General features: G+C 37.6%; 1 protein-coding gene across 1 annotated transcript; it reads right to left on the bottom strand.

The window, feature by feature from the left end:
* Positions 1-156: 156 nt before the first annotated feature.
* LOC134532226 (heat shock factor protein 2-like) lies at positions 157-14,018 on the bottom strand. Its single transcript, XM_063368649.1, has 6 exons — positions 13,339-14,018; positions 11,991-12,081; positions 7,444-7,590; positions 4,963-5,080; positions 2,234-2,354; positions 157-514 (listed from the first exon to the last, which is right to left on the bottom strand). The coding sequence occupies exons 1-6, from the start codon at positions 13,876-13,878 to the stop codon at positions 479-481; spliced, it is 1,053 nt and encodes a 350-aa protein (XP_063224719.1). The 5' UTR covers positions 13,879-14,018; the 3' UTR covers positions 157-478.
* Positions 14,019-18,725: the final 4,707 nt, after the last annotated feature.

Genomic DNA, 18,725 nt, shown 5'->3' with positions numbered 1-18,725 from the left:
CTTGTGGTTTATATATTAGCCTTATACTGATTCTAAACAGGCCTTAAAATAATGTTTAATTGGCATTAATGCATTGAAATATACACACAACTTTATTTTATATGTTTGATGGTTTGCACTTACAAGATACAGCATATATATTAAATGTACACACTGTTTACTGGTGCAAATATTTTAATACTTAAAAATTATTTGTAACAATCATTACATTTCAAAGTTGATCACTAATCTGTGTTAATATTTTATTATTTTGTTTAATCTTCCATTTACTAGCCAACTTATTATTTTTTACTAAATTTGTAATTTTTCAAAAAAAAATTTATAAATTCTTAGTTAACATTAACCTTTGAGGCAATAAGTGTTCACATGCATACATTGTGAAGAAAACTTAATTCTTCAGCTCTAATACGTAACATTCTTCGAAGATACTTGTAGTCGTGAGGAATATTAAACAGGCTTCCTAACATGAAGAGTAGATCTAGCTGGCTGTGTAAGTCTGCAGGTAGTCTTGAGACTGCAACAACAAATACAGTAAAACCATGTTAAAACATTTTTCAAGGGACTGTATGTTAAAGCCTTATTAACAGGGAAAACGTCTTGAAAGGAAAATGATACAGATCATTTGCACATAAAAAAATCACTCAAATGACATACTTATGCATACTGTGTGCTATTTGCTCAGCTTTCTCTTTTACAATTGGTCCGTTTGTGGGGATTCCACCACCACGAATATTTGTGGTTTAAAATAAGCCTTGCATTTAACTTTTAAATGTTTATTATTAGACTTATGTAATTATTAAAATTTATGAATTACATCTTAAGTTACAATGAAAACCACACATCGGAGGCCCTCAGAGACTGGTGCAACCTGTATGGTGGTTGCCTCTCAAATTTGATTTTTTTTATTATTTTTTTTTTTTTTTTGGTAATAGACATCTGTAGGAAGGACCTTATGTTTCAGGTCTATCGGCATCGCTGCACATTTTGATGTAAAAGAATAAAAACTGGGACAGAATTTGCCTTCAATTACGAATTCAATTACGAGTTCAATTACGTAGGCTGCTGTCCCAAGATCCAGTGGATAGAGGTAACTGCAACACAGTACACTGGTACCGGTGTTAACCTCTGCAGTTATTTTTTTTCCCAGCATTGTTTGATTTTGCTTCAAAAGTATTACAAAATTTATAAATATTTTATTTATGGATTACCTGTGCATAACATGTGTGCCGTGATGGGACTAAAAAAAACATGAATGTAATGGCTACTGACCACAGTTGTTTTTTACACAGCAATGAAGCGCCATGAACATATTGGGTCACAGATAACCAAAGTCAATGCCATGTTAGAGGGATTATAAACAAAATATATTGTGAAATTACTGAGAAAGCACATGCTACAAATTCTCGGATAACGTGTGGCAAAGGTTTTGACGGTCATGTTTGTTATTGTTTTGAAACAATTGTTAATAGTTAAACCATAAATGTAGTTTAAGAGTGTAAAGATAAACTTTATTACATTATTTTTTTTCCTTAAATGAAGAACGTTATATGTTGGAAGCATCTATAAAATGCAAATGTTTTGAATATGGAAAAAATTAACATAGGGGTACATGGAAGTGATCAGGGAAATAATTATTTAAACGTTATGAACGGGAAAATATGTTATGTAGGAACATCTTAAGTGAGTTTTACTGTATGGTATTAAATTATTGCCTTACAAGTGCAATTACGTAATTATTAATTGAGCTTGTTGTTATATGTATTAAACATCTTTTTAAATTACTTTAGTTAAACATCACATTGATGGAAAATCCTTTTTCAGCTTAATGCCGTTCAGCAATACATCACTTCATCTATTTGTGAGTATAGTTATAATTATTCTTGTGATTGTTCTACAAAAGAAAATTGTTGACAATAAACATAAGATAATTAATTTGTTGCTTGTATGTAGTGTCTTATAGTTATAGGACATAATACATTCTAAGGCCAAATGTATTCTAGCTTATTATAACATTTTGGATTAAACTTCAGATAGTCATTTCTGGCAATGATTTCACAAAATTAGACTGAAAAATATCCTGTCTTGTTTTTGAGCTGACAGACCACGAATTAGGGTGAGTGCGTTCTTGGTTTCACATGCCCCTGTCATCTCTAACTGCAAGAAATGACTTAGCAAGAACTTCTTTATAAAGTTTATTCTAATTTCAAAGATGGGAGCGTAAGAAGTTATTTACCTTGTTTGCTAGTGTGAAAGTTGGCAAGTCGATCAGATCCATGAAGTTGTGAGCGATTGTGCTGCCGTCCTGTTGCCCAAACTGCTGGTCATTGTTGACAGTATCAGTAGGAAAATTCATCCTGTTGTACATTATTCAGTTAACAAGAGCACATGATACTGTTTAAGTAACTTGCTGATCTGCTTAAATATTGTGCTACAAAATCTGCATATGTATACATGTTGAGATAAAGTTATGGATTTTCTCTTTTCAGCTATCCTTGTACATGTATCAAGACAAAAAATATTACTCAAAAATATGGTTTTTTTCCACCTAAATGTACAACTTTGAGCTCAATAAAATAGCCATGCCTACTAAGCATCAGTTTGAATTCAATTGAGGCTCTAATTTCCCTTTACGGTACATGTGACGGAACCTGCTGTGAACAGAAATTACTAATCAAATGCGACAGATAATTGAATCCTCATTAAAACGACAGTTGCAACTTATCAGGTCTCAAAGCCCTTTCACATTGGCAACTGAGTTGCCGACGATCGATCGATCGCTCACAAGTTGCAGAGACATGGCAACTGCAGTTGCAGCGCTGGAAACTTTTCAACGATGGTTGCCCGATTGCAGAGGAGTTTCCAGTCGACTTTATCCAGTGTTCAACTGTTCACTTGTGCTGTGGGGTTGAACATTGATAGTGGGTGAATGTGTCCGTAAGAAGAAAATGTAAACGAGTCTTAGAGTACTCCCCAGTGATGTGTAAAATCTAACCTCAGTAAGGAGCAAATTCATGTGTTCTCATGTAGTAAATATACTTATGATGACACTCTGACACAAAATTTAATGTAGAATTCTTTTAAATATTGCTGAGCATCATAAACATACAAAAATTGTGTTTTCAACTACATTTCTGCGTCCGCCGCTAGAGTTTGTTGGCCGCAGCAGCAACTTCAACTATTGAATGAAATCGATTTGCAGAGGGAAATTTAAACTATTTATTGAAATGGCTCCGATAAAAGTGAAAAGTACCTGAAAAAATGTTTATTCCCAGCTTTCAACATTATTTTCGGCAAGGATTTTTTTTTTAAATACTGCCCATCTTGTTAAAACTCACTGAAAAGTTAAAACTATGAAGTTTCTCTTTGTCTCTGTGAACTTTTGTACATGCCATCTGCCACAGATGGCAGCACTGTGGTTACATATTCCCGTTCCATGTGACTTCTGCTACATTCGCGAAATTACTCCTACCAAATGATGTGTACCGAGAGCTCAGGTGTTACACATCAAAAAGTACTCACGAAAAAGGGAGTTAGGGACGCATTCTATCAACGCTGTCAGACTGAAGGAAGGAGCGAGCCTTTTCTTTCATATTTTCTTTTTAACTCCATTTTTTAAACTACTTTGTAACGTTGAATGAACTGTGCCAAATTTTGAAACTGGTATTGAAGTAGAAGATACTAATATGTGTTGTTTGTATCTAACGTAGTACAAATGTTTTGCAGTAGAAAATTAGGAAAGTTGACGAGAGACAGTTGCCCGTGTGAAAGCTCCGACTGGAACAGTGGTTGTCGGCTGTGGCAGGCGACTGAAAGAAGAGCAACTGCGAGCAACTATTGCTCGAGACGAGACAGCTGCCCCTGTGAACGCTCGCAGATAATCCCTATCAAGACAATGATTCAGCAGTTGATTGCGACTCACCCGCCTCTCTGTGACCGATGATCGAGTTCCGCTCTTACCGGCTGTTAGTTGTTGATCTGGGAGCCACGACATAGAGATGAAAGTACGACGGTTGTCTCATTTGAGGTCTGCCCGGACTGATTTCTCCTACCTTGTATTTGTCGTCATCACAAAGTTCTGGTATCGGCTGCATCACAACACTGCGTGTAACTGCTGACGGTTGGCCGCAGAAACACGATGCACCGTGGAGTGTCGACTCCTGAAGGTTTCAGTAGCGCCGGGTGGCGGCGACGCGAAGGTTGACTGCACGCCATGTTGGTGGGAGTGCCAGAAGAGGGGTGTTGCCATTGGAAGCAAATGTAAACAGGGGCTTGTTGCGGAAGGAGAGATGGCCGGGACTCTTACGGATTAAGATAAGTGTTCTTTATGTTTGCATGATTCATTTAATTTACAAAATTTGGCTTTGCTACGGCATAGTATATAATTAGTGGAATGGCTATGTTAATAATTTCTGGCTGTTACCAAATAGTTTACCTTGTGGAGTCATTGGCATTTAGTATTTAATTTTTTTAATGACTACATCTGTATTATTATTTTTAATGGTTTCAATGTTTTTAAAATCAAGTCATTTCCTAAAAATGTTGGTGAAGCAAAATAACCAAAGTAATGGTTTAGTTGTTTTGAAGAAAAATATATCAATGTTACATCAATGTTACTGTTCATAGCTTATTTAATGCAAACCTTCCTTTTGGAAAAATTTAAACTATAATTTTTCTTCTGTTAATGTGTGGAGCCAAGTAAGCAGCCACTATACAAGTATCTGCTAAGGTTGTGTGTTCCCATTGGATTACACAAGTAGTTCTAATTCTGTCTCACTAGTTCCAGGCGCACAGAAAGTTCATGCATCTGAATTAAAACATTTCCAAGTACGTGACTCGTCACAATGAGAGCGTTTTTAATGAAAAGTGTTTGAAGAGGCATTCCAGGCTACAGGGGTCGTGGGCAGTACGTTGCGCTAGCTACGTGCCGTGCGCCTTGCGCTAACTGCACTTACGTACACTTACGTGCTCTGCAGCAGCAGCTCCGCGTGTTGGCCGATGTCGTTGAACGAGAAGTCGGCGGGCAGGGGCAAGTCTTCGGCAGTCCACGCTGCTGTTCCTTGCAGTTTGTCGAACGTCGTGGCTGATTGTTCAGGAGCAACAGACATCAAGAATTGTCAAGTCCACTGTCGATGTACAAACATAAGTATTGTGAAAGGTCTTTATCTGGTATTCTATGGTTCCTCACATTATTTAAACTAGCAACAAACGAGATGCCCGCGTTCAGATTTTTTCGGGTGGATTCAATCTTTTGACCATGGTCACCAGGTTGCATATTTGCGCTGCCTGCATTTTTAGTTTGCTCAAGATTTTATCATTACTGTTTTTTTTTTTTTCATTTAAAAACAGTTTTTTCTATTTGTAGCAGGTTAAATTTCAATTCATGGGCACATTTATGTAATGATTTTGCGAAGAAGCTATGATATAAACTTTTTATACCTAACGCTAGTCTGTATTATTTTTTCTATAGAGCAGGTTATTATTACTGGTTTAAAATACAATTGTACTGCATTTTAATTTTACTTTGGCATTCCTGTTAGAACTTTATTGATAATCAGGAAAAATCACTAATCCAACATGGGTGTGTGTCTAATGTTTCATATGAAAGACCTTTCACAGTAGTACTAAGAAATTATTTTAAAAAGTTAAGAAAAAAAATTAAGTTGTACTGATGTACTACTTCATTTGTGCAGATAAAATCGTAATTAAACATGAAATTTTCATAAAGGGGAATGTTATATATGTTTCACTGTGTTTAGTTAAAACTATTTATTGAGCTTTAACACTTGTGATTTGCAATTGGCTTGCGAGAATCTTAAAAATAAATTTTACTTTGATTTAATGTAATAGTGTGGTGATAGATAATATAAAAAATCAAAAGGCTTTAAAAAAAGCTTGGAAAAATTTAATTTAATTTATTTTAAATTTTTAATAAACCCATTTAAAATTGCCAGGAATTTCTTTACTGTGCTGATTATCAATCTATGAATATTTTTTTTTTGAAAATTCAAACCAGGGTCACCTTAGTTAAATTTCATGAAGTGTGACCCTACTACTACTGCTTTACTGATTGTTGAGCATCACAGTAGATCTCAGCCAATCATGTTTGTTTTAAACAGGGGCGCAGCCAGGGGTTTGTTTTTCACTTTCAACCCCCCCCCCCCCTCCCCCCCTCCCTCTAGCACCAAATCTTTAATTAATTTCTTATTCATCACTCAAACAAATTTCATATTAAAATTAATAAAATTTTTACCATTACAATATTTAAATTCAAGTACCAAAAACTGCTAAAATAGCACTATTTTACACCTTAAAATCCAAATTTTCCGGGGGAGGACCCCCGGACCCCCTGCTTTGGGGGGGGGGGGATGCTTCTTAACACCCCCCATACACAAATCCTGGCTACGCCACTGGTTTTAAATGGTTTTTATGATTGGGTAAGTGATGGAGTAACCAAATTTTAACATTCAACATCCATTGCACTGCTAATATTTTGTTGCAGAAACTATGGCAAATTACTACAAAGCTCTGCAGTTGTTTAATGTTTTACATTAAATTATTTCTGTAACCAGTTTCCCTAATTATTTATATTTTACGTGTCTACGTTTTGATGAAACAACTTACTATTTTTTACAAGCCTTTTTCAATCATTAATTTTAAAAAAATATCACGTTGTAGCGCACTTAAAAAATTTGATTTTTGGTTCTTTATGTTATTGGCTTTCCATATAATTTTAAGTAAATGAGGAAATTTATTTGTGTACTCAATTATGCGTTAATGTCGCCAAGGGTTTGAATGAAATTTCTGTGTGTGAATAAAATATTACTTGGTCTGACATACTGGGTACATTATATCACAGAACTTTATTTCCATGATAAGAAGCTGAATAATCTTAAAACATAATAGTTATTTTTGCAATAATAGCTTATTGCACAACATTTTGATCTCTCATGAGCCAAGGCTGTGCATAAAAAGAAACGTGAGCTGCAAAACTATGAATAGCAGAAATTCAAACCATCAGCTTCGTGTCACAACTTGCCCAAAGAAAAAAAGATAGAAATATAAAGAGGTACTAGCTGCAGTACCCGGCGTTGCCCGGGCTAAACACATGGAGCTTTATTGTCTGCGAATTAAAGCAAAATGGATAGCGCTATATGACAGTGTGTTGTCACACAATTACGGTTTGTATGTTTATGATCTATGATTTTTTTTTACCCATGGCGATCGGTTATTTATTATTAATTATAAACTATTATGACCATTAATCGAAATAAAAACCATCCTCTCTCTCAAGTTGGAAAAAATTGCATATAAATGCCAATTTTCATGGAAATCGGTTAACTTGGTGAAGAGTTCACTGGAAACAAACATCAGGACACTGGATTTATACATATTAAGATTTAAGGAGGACAAGTTTACAGAGTAAGAAGAAGAGTGTACGTGTACCATGACCTGCGGTGGGTATCTGGAAAGTCGGGTCTTCAGCATTGTTCAGCAGCAGAGGAAAGGCACTCTTCTCTCCCCAGTTGACGGTCGCGTCGCTGTCCAGGCCCGGCTCTGTCAGCTCCGGGGACGCCTCGCCCGGAAGGAACTCTGGAAGGAGGGTTTGTGAGGAGAGACAGCGGGACAGGATCCGGGATACAGTCTTAGCAGTGGTTTTATTTCATTAAGGAGCTGAAATCACACATACACAGTACTGTTAGGTGTGTAGTTGAAGGCTTTGGAATAAAAAAAAAGTGGTTTGGAGCATTCAAATGTATAAACTAATTTGTCAGATTAGGATACGTATGGAATTGTAAAATAAATTGTCACTGAAGTGCTTACTTGTGCTTCTCTGGTGTAGAATAGTTGTTTGCAGATAACGAACACTGCAGAAGGTACTGGGGATATAGATGTAAACCACCCATGTGAAATTCAAAAGGAATGAAGGCAAAATTTATAACCACTATATTTTTTTTTGTTAAATATAAATGAACATACGTGAACTTAAACACGGATTTTAAAATGCGTTTAAAAGGTAGTTTTTGACCATTTAAAAAATAGTTTGTACATTATTCATGCTATCAGAATTGAGGGCCTATTGTGATACATCATCATTACCTCAATATAAACACACCGTGCACATTCCTGGCAGGTGGGCTGACGCAACATTTCTGTGTGCATGACAAGTAATCATGTTTGTTTCAGTATCAGGTGGAAAAGAAACTGTCAAGTCACGGCTGTAGCTAGGACTTTGTAGCAAGTATAGCCATGATGTATATTTTTTGATGATTACCAAATGTTCTTAATAATTGAATTTCAAAAGAAAATTGATAGCCACACTAAAATCTCAGGGAATAGTAGACTGTTTGAACTCCATTATTTACACATGTAAATTTAAATAATGATTTTGCTTGAGAAAAGAAAACTGAATATTTTATATTTAGAATATTTATTTTATTGCTTTTAATCCTTTTTTTTTTAAGTAAACTGTTTGATGGTTTCATTAAAACAAGACATATACACTGAAGCGTCAGGATCGCTGCTTCGTTCAAAATCCGCGCGTCAGCGCTGGCGATGGCACGTCGTCCCCTCCTTCCTTCCCCCTCCTAGTGTGTGCTTGCTTGCTCCCCGCCTCCCCTCCTCCGGTCGGCGCATGCGCGCTGCACCAAACCTATGCCTTATATATGGCTGTAAAGCCTAAATTCGGTCTTGTTCGTCTTAGTCTCTTTCGAGAGCTCGAGTAGTTTGTAATCTGGCATGTAGTCAGTAAGTTAGGCTTAAATTTGTGCGACGTGCGCGACCTCGGGGGAAAAGAAAATGTAAGTTGGAGTGAGGCGGTGGCCCTTGCCATAATGTAAACGTTTGTTAATGTTTGATTATTTTGTCTAAATTCCCTTTCGATCGCCACCTAAAAAAATCTTGTTTGGATTTAATTTGATTTAACTTAATTTAATTTAACTTCAGTTGGTAACTGTTCTCCCCTGAGACGTCGACGTACGTAAAACGTACTATAATTAAAATGTTTTAAGAAAATGTAACTTACTTTTGCAACGCATGTAATGCGCATAATGTAGTGGGTTCTCTCTGCATATTGACAATATTGTAATTTAGCAGTTTCAATGCGTCTACCTTGTGACGCCCCCTTTTGATGGCCCGTAATGGGACAGCGCATGTTTCGCACCACGTTGTGCCGGCATAACTTCTATTTTTTGTGGCCTTGATGATGGCTCGTTCACTTGAACTTTTGTGTACAACCACTCTAATAATGTGGACCATATTGGTCTTTGTTAATCAATTTGTTGTTTGTTATTTTTTTTGGCCTAATTAAAGCAGTATGTATTAAAGGTGAATTCTGTTGTTGTGTTACAAATACCTGTTCTCAATCCCTGCCATGCTATGGCGTCCTACCCCGTCCTTATGCCTATTGGCATTACAACACGCTATTTAATACAAGAAACACACATGTCAAGTTTGAGGACGTTGGGCTGAAATTGGGAGCAAGTAACTATCTTCTAAAATAATCTCTCTGTAACCTTATGTAGCAAAGTAGCTTTAATTTTTTTTAACCGTCTTTGCCTGCTTTTATACCCATTTTGAATCCTGGAAGGAGGGTTCAGACCACAGACCTCGGCCCTATTGGGGATGAATCTCTACTGTATGGTTAATTATCCATAAAGGTAGGGAGCATTTCCACAGACTAAACAGGAAGTTTGGCTATCTGTGGTGTGGCAGCTAAATACTTCTCTTTGCTGTAATTCAAAAGTATTACTATATAAAACAGATATAGTGAAAGGACTCTACTCCAACATGTTTGGGAACACAATTTTGCTGGATTATCAGGAATATTAAACTTACAAAGAAAATGTGCTTGCAATACTAAGGCTAATAAAGCATGTAAACTCACTCAGTTAAATTGTTAAGATTTCCACACAGAAAAGTTAGATGGTTTGTTACTGAAACATTAAGTTATTTAAATACAGCACTTGTTCCAAATTAATAATTTCTTTAGGAGTGAGTATATAAGGGCATGAACATGAGTTGTGCAAAATGTTTCTAGAGTAGCCAGCACAAAGTGCATTTTCAGTAGCCTGTTACAAGAAAATGAGTAAATTTATTGTACTAACCGCTAGCATATTCAACAAAAAGGTTACACAGATGGTAATATTCAAAGAATTGTTCCAAAAAACTAAAAGTATGCACCGAATGAAAATTAGGTTTTAGTGAAATGATTGCGTAAAATACATTTTCATAAGCTTCAAATGGAAAAATTATTTGAACATGTTCTGAGATGGAAATTTACAATAAAATAAAAAAGAACTTTAATTTTAACCACTCTAGTGACCCCTACAGTTATTGTTAGCTAGGAAAAATTTGTTCAATCAAACTTCAGTTTTTGATGGGATTTCAAATGTCTGAATCCAAACACCAGTAGCTTCATCGTTGCTGGATTGCAGGATGTGCTCAGCAAATGAATACCAGATGAAAGAGCACTCACTGTACTCCATAACCCAATCACGCCTCCACGACGCAATGAATCTGAATGAAACTGTGCTTGGGGATGTGTACCATGAGCCTATGATGTGAATAGTTGACGTGTACTTCATCTTAATTTTTTAGGTAGTTCCTCCCTGAGACACAACACAGTTAAATTTTTTCTTCGTTACATTACTGGTTTAGACATTTCATTCTGTATGGCTGGCATTCAAATAAATAGGGATGTGCGAGTACCCAATATTTTCGGGTAAGGTTCGAATCCACAAATACCCGAACCCGGAATCGTTGTACGTACATGGATTCGAACAGTATTACGAATATTCACAAAAGTTATAAATTAATTTAATACGGCTCGAAAATACTAGCAGTGACAAATAAAATTAGGCTACTATTACGTAAGTATTTATAATATGATGTATCCAAGAAAGATATATAAATTAAATAATTAACACAGTGACATTAAAAGAATTTCGAGATTTCGAGAGCTTAAACTATAAGTACGAATTTCCTCGTATAGCAAACTATAAACTAAAAACAATTACATACCTACAAGAAAAAAACATCTTGGCTATATATTGGAGAAAAAATGGTTTCGTTTGCTGAAACGTTTATAAAACTGAGATTTCCCTGTGGCGTGCAATTTATTACGATTGAGTTGGAGAATCGAATATGTTTTGGTTTTCATATTTTAAAGTGTTTATTAATTAAGTTTACATAATTATAAATGTTTCAATCTCAGTGTAATAAATAATTGCCAGTAGTTACAGTTAGACAAAGAGAACGCAAATTATTTTTAAATTAATAAGTTATTTTTAATTATTCTGTGCTTCATATTCGGAATCGGATTCATATCTCAAATATTGCCAGGGATTCGAATTGGATTCAAACCGAACTGAAAATCAAGGATTCGCACATCTCTACAAATAAATAAATAAAATATGTAAATAAATACTGCATATTTATCTAATAATAAACTTCTAATAGTTCAGAACAAACTAAACTTGAACTGTTTCACCCAACTTTAAAACAATTCAGAGTATTTCTACTTTGTCCTAAAAGTGCTTCCAAAATCATCATGTACATCTTAAACTACTAACTATTTTTGTAGAAGCTTGTTTAGTCTGAATTGTTGGAAATATTGTTTGCTCTGAATTAGTGAAGCTCGTAACAATGTTTTTTGATTACGTCAGAAATTATTTGTGGCCTGTTTTCATTTCAACATGGTCTTCACTGGTTGCAGCATTGTTCATCTGATTGCAAGCACAAATTAACTACCAGCAAGCAATGTGGAGTGAATGAGTTCAACATTTTTCCTTTTATTCTCTTTACATGATAGTAGACAGTATTATGATTGTGTGTGCTGTTTATCCTCTCATTATATTGGTAATAGATGTGTGGTCTACATGTACACACCTACACACATCTATTTGTTTGTACTACATCAAAGTAAATACATTGTAAGCTATTGATATCATCTGAATCATTTAAATGATGTTATTAAATGCAACAATAGTTACCATTGTCTTCACAGAATTCTTCTTTAATATAGGAAGATATGTAAGGTAAACTCTTTGCTGATGCATCCTCTAATGCTTTTCGTAATGCAGTCTGTAAATAAAACATGAAATTTTGATTCCTTGAAAAGTGTTTTGCTAACATTAAGAAATTATTACAACTAGAATATTTCCTCCGATGACTCCTGATTCAGAGATACCATTGTCAGCAAGTTCTCCTAATTGAGTGTGGTTTTAAGATTTTTACTCTCCTCTTTGGTTAAAGTTTCATTAAGAAAATATATTCAATGTTTTCACAATTGCTTCAGTATAATGTCACTGTGGTTGTCTCTACTAGTTAATGTAATTATGGTCAGTGGCATAACAACTGGGGAAAGCAGGTGTGGTAAAATAACATTAGCTAGTTCTCATTATTTTTTAAATATAATTACTAGACATACATATTGCCTATAAATGATTGGAGAGATATGTTATTTCAAATTTGACAATAACTTGTTAAATTATTTTATACATTTCTGATTGGTTGTATAAACTTTTATAATAAAATTTGAATAGTTTCATTTAGCTGTTAATCATACCGAAGTAAAAGTAGTTAGTTTTGTAAACCCTTTTAGTGGTTCATTAAGACTTTGTTGTAAAGGACCCAAACACCTAATAATTTTTAAGCATTTTAATTGTATGATTCTCTAGATACAAAATTATTTTTAACAAAGGTGTCACAGTTTTAATAGGTAGCTGTAAGAACTTTTTTTTAATTCTGTCAAATTCACATGTGCAATCTTCAGTTGCACAACATTCCATAAAAGATACACTTAAATGCTATTTTTAATAATAATGAAGTATGGATGCAGAAATATTTCTGTACTACCCAACAGAACCAACAATGATGAGGCTAGAAAATGAATTGGTTTCTGAGCTGCAAATCATTTAGTTAGGTACTGGCTATTGTTTTGCTATATCCTATAGGACAATAATGATCAAAAATAACCAATAACATAGTAGTTTGGTTAAAGTGCCTTACAAAATAAATAAAAAGGGTTTTGAACCACTTTGATTTGTTCCTTTCACTGTGTTAATAATTTTATACAACTCGTACTTGAGCTTATGAAGTAACCATTACTATAGGCCTTGACTTATGCAAAAGCTTGAAAGGTTACTATTGGTATTAGCCTTGCGTAACAAGGCTTGCCTTAGCTATGAGGATCATAACATTTTTGAAAACATTAACTGAGAAGGATATAATAAATGGAAAAAAAAACAGAATCAATTAGAGAGTAGGTAAATAAATGTGATAGACCTATGGCAACAACATATGATAACCTTACTGTTAATATTACACTAGGTAATTTACCCGTGCTACTGCTAATCTTGCATTTGATGTTTCAGATGTGTGAACAAAGCACATCTCTTCAGGTTTGTTCTGTTTTACACTTAAATAGTATTTTGCAGCGATTGATTCACCAGGCTTGTTTTGGAACAAAAGGTCACTTGATACAGCAGAAAATTTATTTTCTGCATGTGAAGATGAATGATGGTCAATCATGAAATGTTTGCTAAGTTTTTTGGAATGCTTAGCTTTCCTTACAACATCAACCAACAAATGTTTTCTGGTGGCACAAAAATTTTTGTGATAAAATTCATGAATATTGGGATTATGCAAGTTCCATACAGGATCTCGATAAGCTGATGTTACTTTGCGAAAACCATACATATTTAGCTGTCTCACAAAACTATTAATATTTCTTGTCTTGAAGATAGAACTACCAGATCTAAGATACTGATCTTGGAAATTACTATAATCGATAAGAATAGTTGATCCTTTGTCACTCCATTGAATTGCATTTGTCTCACAACTATTGATAATCTCCCAAAGCTTTTGAGGAAATTTCATGGTCTTTAAGAAAATTCTTGGCTTAAGTATTTCACAATATTTTATCAAAATACATCGTTAAAGTTAACTGCATCTGTCACATAACAATAACAAGCTGTTTTAGATATAAAATTGTGTATTGTAATTTAAAAATAAAATGTACTGATTTTATTGGTCATTTCATTTTTACCGCGGTATAGCCGCCAATTTAAAATAAAAAGCAAAGAATAGTATTATTAAATTTAAATATAACAGAAATATTTTTTAATTAGATGAAAATTACAATATTTATCAATAGAGTTATTTAATACAATATACAAAATAAAGTATGAAGAAGACAAACATTAGTTATTGAAAACGATTAATAATATATGAAAAATATATAATATTTTTGAAGAGAAAACTTTTCATCTATATAAATAAATATTTATTGCAAAATCTATTTAAATTCAATAAAATAACATTCCAATTTTATTCTAAATCGAAAAACGAGTTGACTATGTAAGAAAAACATTAGACGAGCTTACTTGCCAATTTTGAAAATCCTGTACTAAAAATACGAATTTTACGAACTACATGAAAGCTGTAAATTATCATTTAGCAAAACAAAAATATTACTAGTCAAACATATTTCTCAACTTTTTAAATTTACTAATAATAATTTGTGGGTTTTGTCACAGAACTTTTATTTGCCAAGGTATTTATGATTGATAAAATGGACATTAGTAATATATAATTTACATGCAAGAAAAAAACTACCAGGAATTTCCAGTTTTCTTCATGCTTAATTTTTATAAATGTTGTCAGACCACTTGTGGCAGTTACTGCAAGTCCCCACCTCCTCCAGGTAGGCACCCTCCCATCAAGCCCGCATGAGTCTAATGAATAATAGTGTCAACATGCAAGTAATGTATAAATGGTGCATGTATTGACGCCGCCGTCGGTGCTCCCTCTGAGAGCACAGGCCGTTATGTGTTCTCAACACCTGAACCAGTGTCAGTGCGCCGAACACGCCCGCGCATGTAGCATAGTGCAGTGCCTCGAACGGCGTGACGTCAGTCACGGCCGGCTAGGTGTACAAAGTACCCGGCCGGGTGTGGCAATGAGCACAGAGAATCCATTGCATATGTAATTCAATTAACAAACACAAACTAAAACTCTTAATGAGCCTGAGGACAGTCGTCGTACCCTCCCAGGTGCAGAGGCCGTACCTGGCCACCGACGTGGGCCTGAGGTAGTGTGTTTTCCCCAGTGCAATATCGGTGAAGTGCGACGGCCAGGGACACACCCGCGTGCGCCCTAGCGTGCCAGTGAGCCTTTTTTTGCAATTGATAATTTTGTGTTTGTATATTTTTCCCAAATGGTCACGGGCCTCAACGAGGATGTAAATAATGTAATCATAATTTATTAATTCTGTAAATTTGCTTGTGATTAATGTTTCGTTTAGCTGTGTAAATATTCTGTGTTCTCAAGTGTGCTAGTATGTAATTGCAGCCTGGCGCGCCGCGGGGTGGGACCTCTCCCACGCCGGCTGATTTCTCCTCCCCTCCCCCGCAGCCCGCGGGCTCCGGCCCGCTGGCGGGTGGGGAGAGTCAGTCGTGTTCAGTGCTCGAACCAAGACAGTCGTGTACGCCGCTCCGCGCTGCTCGCGAGGCGCGTACCTTGAGCTCGTGGCCAGTCGTACGTTTTAGTTCATGGATTGTCGTGGCAGCCGAGCTGCCTCCGCGAGTCATTCGTCATCTTACTGAATTTACGAGTCTTTCGAGGGGCGTTACCAGTCGAGAGTTCCAGAACGCGGACGTGCAATTACGGGTCTCTGAACTTACGTCGTCTTTACGAAACGTTACGTAACGGGCCTCGCACGCATTGCGCTTCTTCGCGGAATAACCTTAAACAGGGTCAGTATTACGTTGGAAAATTCCCAATCCGTGTCAGGACGTCTTAACGGACAGTGCGGTCTTACGGAAGTCCGGGTCGCCGCGGGAAGGGCGCTTGCTCCGCGACGGTTCCGCCAGGCTGCGGCAGGCTCTAAAACGTCAATAAAAGATGCTCGTGAAATCGTCAACGCCGAGTTATCCTTGGAACAGTAAATGATAGTGTTTTTAGGCAGCCCGCCGAGGTGCCTGCGCTTCACGCCTCTTTAACTCTCTACGGAGAACTTGTACATAGCCCACGCGGGGCGGCATTGAGCCTAACGCTAAAGTGAAATTCAGAACGCATCATTTCCTGGGATGTGCTACTGTCGCGGACGAGATACCACAAAGGGTTCCGTCGCGCCCGTACCCAGCTTTACGTGGCCCACGCCACCACGAGGACGAGCCTCGATTTACGTAATTCCCCTGAACGAGGGGCCTGAAACCACCCCGAGCCCGGGACTTGCTCGTAGTGACTTTAGTGTTGGATTTCAGTGTTAGGGTTAGTGTTCGCCATCAATCTTACGTACGTGTCCATTTCAGTGCTATGTGTAATTCACCATTCAGTTATTAGCATACCTTCTGTGTTAAGCACCGTACAGACTGCCACGTGCTAAGCACTAGCCTTGCCACTCACTCGAATCATCGTCACCATAGCTCTCAGGGTAGCCTGCACCCCTCGATGTGGTATTCTCCCGGAATACCGCCAGACGCTAACCAGTACCGCCATTTGAGGGCCATGTAGGCCGAGAGGAGGTCGATGACGATACGGCCAGTCGCGTGAAAGTGTATTATGCGACGTGAAGTATTGTAACGTGTGTTTCAGTAATAAATCAGTTAAGTTCACGTGTGTCATTTTAATAGCACGACATCCTAGGTGGCCTTAACAGCCCGGGGGGCCCTTTGAAGACGCGTCCCTACATGCAGTATCGAGGCAAAGAACCCCGCCCTCGAGACCAAAAATACTTTCACGTAATTTAATTAGCATAATTTCAGGACAGGCAGCGTGGACGGCGTCAGTATTATTCCCTATATCATGTGTTCTTAAATAATTCTCACAAGAGTTAAAGTAATGTAATTTCTTCTCCATAGCACACATAAAGGGAAGTGCACCATGAGACATGTGTGTTGGCCCCTTAAGGCATCGTGAGTAACGAACGCCAATAATAAATTTATGTCTTGAGCCTGTTTTAATTCATAGTGTCGACTAATTGTGTTTACTAATGTCAGTAATGTCAGTAATTGTAGCATTGAAATTTTTTGTCTCGGAATATCGGCCTTATACTTTTTTTTTTGCGTGGGGTGATTTTACCCACTCCCCCATGACCATTCCAGCAACCAGCATTCTTCCTTCAGGCCAAGTTCCAGGGCAGCAGTGCTGTCCCTTGGAAAGCCTGCATTTTAATATTCACTGATTTCTTCATTCTGGTAACTATATTCGACTAACCTGAACCTTCTCTTTTTAGCTCCCCACACATCCCTGGCTCATTTCTGCCGAGCCAGGCATATCCCAAATGCCTTGACGTCGTACCGACCATGGCCTCTTAGCCTGTGCTCCGCACCGCCAGTACCGGATCCCATTTTCGGAGCTCGCCCCTAGCCCATCCGGAATGAGTCAAACGAGCACCTCGGGCGTGACCTCAATAAACTCGAATAAACTTCACGACACGAGACCCCGGAGACTCGATTTCATAAAATAACAATCAATGAATGAGACACTAGAACAATAGTAATTATCCATAAGCATTAAGCAAGTGCATTGTAGGTAATCCATGCGAGCACCACACGCACAGAGTGAGCAACGAACCTCATTTCCAGTCGCCGTGGCCACTGGACTTAATTACAGTATCCGTGAACCTGATCAAGTCAGGTTAGGGGAAATCCAACCTAAACAATTTACATTGAGACAATTTGTCACTATATTGACAGTCGCCAACTTGGTGCGACATTTCAAATCATTAAATAATACAAAACAGCTGTCAAGCCTTAAGCACCCAATTACCAGGTGCTAGATTTTATCTATGCTCCTGGAATTTGTTTTTTTTTTTTTATAATTCAAGCAATTAATATAATATAAGTTTTTGGCACCGTCTCACAAGGGAAGTGAAAGTTCCCCCCACCCCCCCAATCACACGCGAGACGGTCATGTTCGGCAGTCTCGAACCACTCCGCGCCGGGTCAAGACGTGTTCGTCCGTGAGCAGCTTTCACCTTTGTGCTCACCGATCGCTCCTTCTGTAAGTAATGTAATCACGTAACATTCTAATTCGCTGCTGCTCACGTCGACTCGACGTGTATTACGCGTAACCGGGCCTATCCCGACCGTCTTTTTAGTGATTCCACATCGCGTCGCGGATCACACCACTTACGGTACTGGCCGCCTCCAGACGCAGTGTTTTTTAATTAATTCGCGGCGCATACGCCTGCCGGCTCCAACGTCACGTAAATGTTACAGCTAATTTAGGGTCACGCTCGTCGAGCCCTCCCAGACTCATTACCTCTCGGTGCTGGCAGTGTCCAGGTAACGTTAATCACGTTCCCGCGAGAGTGCTGCGGTAAAATCCTAGGGTTGTTGTAGTGTAAATGTAATACGGCGTAGATGCCGCACAGCACATTAGCGTGGTTTATGTAGCGACTTTGTACCGCGTAGTGTACGTGTAGGGCCTACCAGATACCCACGCGTACCACCGGAAAATACGTGAATTAAACACCGTTTAATATAAACTGTGTCGTCTATTTTCATTCTGCACCCTTCCGTCCACCACACGGCCGAGCGCCGCAACTCAGGATAGGTTTCAAGCCGCGTACTTGGCGGGGCACGCGAGGGCAGAGTACCCACGACCCACCATCAATGGCCTAGTATCGCACTAGCCTGGCGCCCCCCGGACATCAGCAGCACCACGACGCCCGGAGCGCCCGTCAGGTACCTCCCAGGCCTTAATCAGAGGTTGGGTGA

This window comes from Bacillus rossius, chromosome 1 (assembly GCF_032445375.1).
Source record: "Bacillus rossius redtenbacheri isolate Brsri chromosome 1, Brsri_v3, whole genome shotgun sequence".
In the NCBI taxonomy this organism is placed as follows: Eukaryota; Metazoa; Arthropoda; class Insecta; order Phasmatodea; family Bacillidae; genus Bacillus; species Bacillus rossius.
This window is presented reverse-complemented; position numbering and strand designations above follow the sequence as displayed.

Excerpts from the sequence above, each read along its gene's own strand:
- LOC134532226 (XM_063368649.1), bottom strand. The coding sequence starts at position 13,878 with ATGAAATTTCCTCAAAAGCTTTGGGAGATTATCAATAGTTGTGAGACA. Across the intron at positions 12,082-13,338 it reads CAAGATTAGCAGTAGCACGG|ACTGCATTACGAAAAGCATT; the intron begins GTAAATTACCTA and ends TTTTATTTACAG. Across the intron at positions 5,081-7,443 it reads GATACCCACCGCAGGTCATG|CCACGACGTTCGACAAACTG; the intron begins GTACACGTACAC and ends CTGAACAATCAG.